Source organism: Sprattus sprattus (assembly GCF_963457725.1).
Source record: "Sprattus sprattus genome assembly, chromosome: 21".
In the NCBI taxonomy this organism is placed as follows: domain Eukaryota; kingdom Metazoa; phylum Chordata; class Actinopteri; order Clupeiformes; family Clupeidae; genus Sprattus; species Sprattus sprattus.
The window spans coordinates 10,635,362-10,642,861 of record NC_137919.1 but is presented as its reverse complement, the minus strand read 5'-3'; the positions used below and the strand labels follow the sequence as shown (position 1 = coordinate 10,642,861).

The window sequence follows — 7,500 nt, the reverse complement described above, 5'->3', positions numbered from 1 at the left end:
ACTGCTGGGCAGAGCCTTCTGTCCACAGCTGGCAGCTCTCTCTCACACACAGACACTCTCATACACACACACACACGCACACACACACACACACACACAGACACACACACACTAACGCGCGCATGTGTGAAGGGACTTGCATATACACACACACATACACACTTACACACACACTCACACAGACTAACGCGTGCATGTGTGAAGGGACTCGAACACACACACACACACACACACACACACACACACACACAACCCCACCCCAGCTGGAATATAAACACAGACATACACACAAACATACTAGAACACACTTGCACACACTGACACACACAGAGCGACCTGGAGACGTGACTGCTGTATGACAGGGCACTTGATGCATCATTATGTTCAAGCAGGACCGTCATCTTGTTAAACTCGTTAACCTCTCGTTAACCCCTTACCTCGTTAGCGTCCTCGTCCACCTCAAACGTGTGTGACGGCAGCTTCTCTGGTTTAACCCCTTTACTGAGGAGGCAGAGAAATACACACACTGATGAGCACTATCAGACACACACACACACACCCTCTAAGCATCATCAGAGACACACACACACACACACCCTCATGAGCATCACCAGACACTCACACACACACACACACACACACTCATGAGCATCAGACACACACACCGTACACACACACACACACACACACACACAAACACACACACACACACACACACAAGAGACACACACACAATCATTAGCGCCATCAGAGACACACACAGAGACACACAGACACACACACACGCTTATGAGCACCATCAGACAAACACACCCCTCCACCCCCTGGGCGTATCTACCTACCAGGGAAGGCTGCGGAAGTCTCCAGAATAGGCCTCGTACTTGTAGCTGATCACCTGCCAGTCAGTGTTGTACATCCTGATACACTGCCAGACATAGCCGAGGGTACACACACACACACACACACACACAGGTTGGTGCCACAAACACCCAAACAGATGTAACAATACATTAGCATGACCCGTATGGTGTTCGTCAGAGATGTTTCCTTTTAGGGCAAGTTCCAGTGTGTGTGTGTGTGTGTGTGTGTATGTGTGTGTGTGTGTGTGTGTGTGTGTGTGTGTGTGTGTGTGTGTGTGTACCTCTCTGGCAAACAGGCTTTGGGCCTCCTTCTCTGCGTTCTGAGGTACAGATGGAACCACAGCTCTCCTCTGCCGGGCAATCTGGGACTCCTGGAACATAGGAAAACACACACACACACACACACACACACAGGGGGAACATAAAATGTTATTTATTCAGCACTTTTCTGTCAAAGGTCAAGATGCTTTACAGAATAAATACAGAAAAATGTGTCTGTCTTGCCTGAGTCATGTGTTGTGATTCGCTAAATGGCCTGACAGTGGTGTGTGTTCAGTGTAAAAGCATTACCCAGACTCTATATGGCGCTAGCAGTCAGAGCTACCTCTTTAGCATGATGGCATTAGCATTCAGGCCCTATAACAGCCACACTCTCATAGCGTAAACCACCTAAATGCTAATTAGCCTGGGAAGCTGCTGGCCTTACCCTCCTGACCCTGAAAAATACACCAGGCTCTCACACACACCTCACCAGGCTAACACAAAAGGCTCTCACACACACGTAACCAGGCTAACACACCAGGTCACACACACCTCACCACACATAACTTACCAGGCTCTCACACACACCTCACCACCCTAAACCACCAGGCTCTCACACACATCACCACACATAACACACTAGGTCACACACACCTCACCACCCTAAACCACCAGGCTCACACACACATCACCGCACATAACACACTAGGTCACACACACCTCACCAGGCTAACACACCAGGCTCACACTCACACACGTCACCAGGCTCACACATAAGTTACCAGGCTCACACAACAGGCTAAGACACACATCACAACACTAACACGCCAGGCTAATATCCTTATCCACAGCACTCATACACACCACAATGTAAAACACTGACGTGTGCTATGCTAACGCTGGTTTACCGTTGCTGCCAGTATGTCAGGTGTGCAGTGTGTATGTGTGTGTAGTAGGTTCATGTGTGTGTGTGTGTGTGTGTGTATTTCTTTACCGAGACGTCGTCAGGAGGGAAGAGCAGCAGGTCTCTCTGTGGATCACTGTGGATCTGCGCCTTCTTCTGAAACACCACATTCTCATAGTCCAGTGGCTCAATGATCTTTGGCTGCTCCTACACACACACACACACACACACACACACACACACACACACACACACACACACACACACACACACACACACACACACACACGCACACACACGCACACACACGCACACACACAAACACACACACACACACACACACACACACACACACACACGCACATAAATACACACATACAAACACAGGTACACACACACAGGGGGGAAAAAAACAATACACACAAACAGTATTAATTGCATTATGCTGTGTTAAAATGCAAACATTTTCTATTTTAATCTGACTCTGGCACAATGAACGATTTGTAGGATGTATATGTATCTTCTCTGGTAGTGCCATAGCTTTGGTAATACAGAACAACGTGCACCATAAGTTATGCAAGAAATATGATTTCAAAACACAGTCAAAAAGCGCTGTGAGGTAATGCAAGGAATATGATTTTAAAACCCACTCAAAAACACTGTCATGTGGGTGCAAATCGCTTTGAAAACACGAAAGAAAAACATTGTTTTCATAATACTCCACGTGTGTGGACGACTTCCGAGGCGCCCCATCGACAGGAAGCAGCAACATGTGCCTAAGTCATGTGTGTGTGTGTGTGTGTTTGTGTGTGTGTGTGTAGGCTGCCATATGTGCCTAAGTCATTTCTGTGTTCTCCACCGTGTTCCTGCTATGCCTCTGTTCACAGGGGTTCCACGTGCAAATTAGACACCTCCACCTGAAAGGCACAGCCCTCAGTGTATCTTCAGGCGATGTCAGGTTTGCACGCAGTGTGTGTGTTGCAGTGTGTGTGTTGTGTGTGTCAGTAGCCCTAACCACAACCCACAGCTGTGTCAGCGGACAGTCCAAGAATGACTAGCTACCTTACACAACGTGCACACAAACACAGACAGTCACACAGTGAGAGGGAAATTGAATGAGAGAGTTTGTGTGTGTGTGTGTGTGTGTGTTATAACGGTTGTTTGCTTGCTTGTTTTTGTTGTGAAACTTGTTGTCATGCCAAATAAAGATGATCTGCATTTGAGAGAGAGAGAGTTCCACCACAGTGTCACTAAGCCAATCAGCGTGAAAATGTATCTTGAGGTGAGAGGTCAAGGACTGCATCAGCGGGTGTTAGGCGTGTTAGCCAACCCTCCATGACGCATCCCAATGGAGCTCCTCCAATGAACAAGTCACGAGAGACAAACTCCAGGAGAGGGAGTGAAAGAGAGTGTGTTTGTGTATGTGTGTGTATGTGTGTGTGTGTGTGTGTGTGTGTGTGTGTGTGTGTGTGAGAGAGACAGAGAGAGAGAGGGAGAGAGAGGTGAGAGAGCGAGATAGTATGTGTGTGTGTGTGTGTGTGTGTGTGTGTGTGTGTGTGTGTGTGTGAGAGAGACAGAGAGAGAGAGGGAGAGAGAGGTGAGAGAGCGAGATAGTATGTGTGTGTGTGTGTGTGTGTGTGTGTGTGTGTGTGTGTGTGTGTGTGTGTGCGTGTGCGCGTGTGTGTGCGCGCGTGTGTGTGTGTAAGCTGCCATATGTGCCTAAGTCATTTTGGTGTTCTCCACCCTGTTCCTGCCATGCCTCTGTTTACAGGGGTTCCACGTGCAAATTAGACACCGCCACTCACAAAACAGAAAACAGCTCTAAGTACAAAAACAGACAAGACCCTCCCCCCGCCCCCCCCCCCCCCACACACACACGACACACCCCTGAAAGGCACGGCCCTCATTGTATCTTCAGGCGATGTCAGGTTTGCACAAAGTGTGTGTGTTTGTGTGTGATGTCAGGTTTGCACGCAGTGTGTGTGTGTTGCAGTGTGTGTGTTGTATGTCAGGAGGCCCTACCCACAACACACAGCTGTGTCAGCGGACAGTCCAAGAATGACTAGCTACGTTACACAACGAACACAGACACAGACACAGACACACAGTGAGAGGGAAATTAAATGAGAGAGAGAGATTGCTTGTTTTTGTTGTGAAACTTGTTGTCATGCCAAATAAAGATGATCTGCATTTGAGAGAGAGAGAGTTCCACCACAGTTTTACTTAGCCAATCAGCATGAAAATGTATCTTGAGGTGAGAGGTCAAGGTTTGCATCAGCGGGTGTTAGGCGTGTTAGCCAACCCTCCATGACGCATCCCAATGGAGCTCCTCCAATGAACAAGTCACTACAGAGACAAACTCCAGGAGAGGGAGTGAAAGAGAGTGTGTTTGTGTATGTGTGTGTGTGTGTGTGTGTGTGTGTGTGTATGTGTGTGTGTGTGTGTGTGTGTGTGTGTGTGTGTGTGTGTGTGTGTGTGTGTTTGTGTGTGTGTGTGAGAGAGAGAGAGAGGGAGAGAGAGGTGAAAGAGCGAGATAGTATGTGTGTGTGTGTGTGTGTGTGTGTGTGTGTGTGTGTGTGCGTGTGCTTGTGTGCGCGTGTAAGCTGCCATATGTGCCTAAGTCATTTCTGTGTTCTCCACCCTGTTCCTGCTATGCCTCTGTTTACAGGGGTTCCACGTGCAAATTACACACCGCCACTCACAAAACAGAAAACAGCTCTAAGTACAAAAACAGACAAGACCCTCCCCCCCGCCCCACACACACACACACCCCTGAAAGGCACGGCCCTCAGTGTATCTTCAGGCGATGTCAGGTTTGCACAAAGTGTGTGTGTTGCAGTGTGTGTGTGTGTTGTATGTCAGTAGGCCCTACCCACAACACACAGCTGTGTCAGCGGACAGTCCAAGAATGACTAGCTACGTTACACAACGAACACAGACACAGACAGTCACACAGTGAGAGGGAAATTAAATGAGAGAGAGAGATTGCTTGTTTTGTTGTGAAACTTGTTGTCATGCCAATAAAGATGATCTGCATTTGAGAGAGAAAGAGTTCCACCACAGTTTTACTTAGCCAATCAGCATGAAAATGTATCTTGAGGTGAGAGGTCAAGGTTTGCATCAGCGGGTGTTAGGCGTGTTAGCTAACCCTCCATGACGCAACCCAATGGAGCTCCTCCAATGAACAAGTCACTACAGAGACAAACGCCAGGAGAGGGAGTGAGAGAGAGTGTGTGTGTGTGTATGTGTGTGTGTGTGTGAGAGAAAGAGAGGGAGAGAGAGTGTGTGTGTGTATGTATGTGAGATTGAGAGTGAGAAAGAGGGAGAGAGAGGTGAGAGAGCGAGATAGTGTGTGTGTGTGTATATGTGTGTGTGTGTGTGTGTGTGTGCGAAAGAGAGAAAGAGGGAGAGAGAGGTGAGAGAGCGAGAGCGGTATGTGTGTGCGTGTATATGTGTGTGTGTCGTGTGTGTGTGTGTGTGTGTGTGTGTGTGTGTGTGTGTGTGTGTGTGTGTGTGTGTGTGCAAAAGAGAGAGAGAGAGAGAGGGTGTGTGTGTGTGTGAGACAGACAGAGAGAAAGCGAGAGAGAGTGTGAGTGAGTGTGTGTGTGTGTGTGTGTGTGTGTGCGAGAGAGAGAGAGACAGAGAGAGGTCAGGCGGGGAGAAAGATGAAAGTGAAAGACTTAAAAACTGAGAGCAAAACAAGAAGGGTAAAGAAGAGAGATAAAAAATACACAGGAACAGGTTTTACACACACACACACACACACACACACACACACACACACACACACACACACACACATAAATCAGACACCACAGACAGACCTTGTACACTAAAAGCACAAGAGAAATGGTTAAGAACATCTGTCACACACACGAATAGATGCTCAAAAACACAAATAAACACACACGCACACACACACAGATACAGTACAAGAGTCTGTGAAAGATGTGAGCAGTGCGCACAGGGCACTTCCTGGCGCTGCCAGCGTGTAAGGGAGTGGTGGCATGGGCCCTTGGCCAAGAGTTGTCCGTAACCACGGACCAGTTCACCCTAGCAACCAGCATCCAGCAGAGATGTGTTTCAGCGTGCTGTTTCACATCACTTCCTGTTTCAGGTTTTATAGAGAAGTCAAGATGATTTCCTGTGAACTCTCAGCACGAACACTAACAGCCACAGTAACATTACAATCTGGCAGCTCTTTCTCTCTGTCTTTCTCTTTCGCTCTCTATCCATCTTTCTCTTCCCATCTCTCTCTCTGTCTCTAAAAGCTGAAGTTTTTATTTAAGTGCTAACAAGGACACTCATCTGGCAGCTCTCTCTCTCTGTCAGTCTTCATCTTTCGCTCTCTCAGACTCTATCTGTCTTTCTCTTCCTTTCTCTCTCTCTCTCCTAAAAGCTGAAGTTTTTATTTAAGTGCTGAAGTTTTATTTACATGACAATGGCTACTTATAATAATAGGCTAGCCTAATAATAATAATCACTCACTTTCTCTGTTTTCCTTCCCTTCTCTCTCTCTCTCTCTCTCCTTAAATCCCCCTCTTCCCCCTCCATTCTCTGTCTCACTCTCTGCCAGTGGAAGTGAGGTCTTAAGTGTCTGAATTTTTTATTCATTCCTGAGAGGCTCCCTGAGTCGGGCGGGTTCCAGGGTTGGTGCTTACACACACACACACACACACACACACACAAACACACACACACAGACACACACACACACACACACAAACACACACACACACACACACACACACACACACACACACACACACACACACACACACACACACACACACACACACATAGACAGAGAGAGAGAGAGAGACGTGCGGACACATACACACAGCCAAACCCCAAAAATACTGAGAGCTCGTCATATACAGTATTATAAACCACACATTACTGAGACTGCGAGTCTGTGTGTGTCTGTGCATGTGCGTGTGCGTACGTGTGTGTGTGCGTGTGTGTGTGCATGCATAGCAACAGCACTGTGTAAATTTAACATGAGTTTGTCGTAAATTAGTCTTTCAAGATGAAGCTAAACTGCAGATATGTATAGTAGTTGTACTAATCTATGGTAGCCTTGGACATGCACATCGACTCTGTGTTAGAGGTTTGCAAATTGCTGGAGTTAATAAGAAGAACTCCAAGCAAATAGCCAAATACTGCTCTGTGTCAGCAATCATAGGCAGCCTGCATATATGGAGAAGGTGCTGCCATCTCTATCCCTGATATGCCTTTTTTTAATTCATCTACTGATTCACTTGGTGGCAAATACTTGCACAGTGTCTGTGTTGTTGTTTGAAACATAATAAGGCTCTTTACTAATATTCGGATGCTGTGGTGTATCAGTATCAGTATTGGTCATTCCAAATAAATGAATCAAATGTGTGTGTGTGTGTGTGTGTGTTTGTGTGTGTGTGTGTGTGTATGTGTGTGTGTGTGTGTGTGTGTGTTTGTGTTTGTGTGTGTGTGTGT

General features: G+C 47.1%; 1 protein-coding gene across 1 annotated transcript in view; it reads right to left on the bottom strand.

Moving 5' to 3' along the window:
* Nucleotides 1–7,500, bottom strand: part of dock11 (dedicator of cytokinesis 11) — a 98,522-nt gene that overhangs the window by 87,385 nt on the left and 3,637 nt on the right. Inside the window, exons 2-5 of the mRNA XM_080859900.1 lie at nucleotides 2,116–2,232; nucleotides 1,142–1,231; nucleotides 843–925; nucleotides 438–501 (exon numbers count right to left, since the gene is read on the bottom strand). Coding sequence (XP_080716026.1) covers nucleotides 438–501; nucleotides 843–925; nucleotides 1,142–1,231; nucleotides 2,116–2,232 — 354 coding nt within the window. The remainder of the gene's footprint in view (nucleotides 1–437; nucleotides 502–842; nucleotides 926–1,141; nucleotides 1,232–2,115; nucleotides 2,233–7,500) is intronic.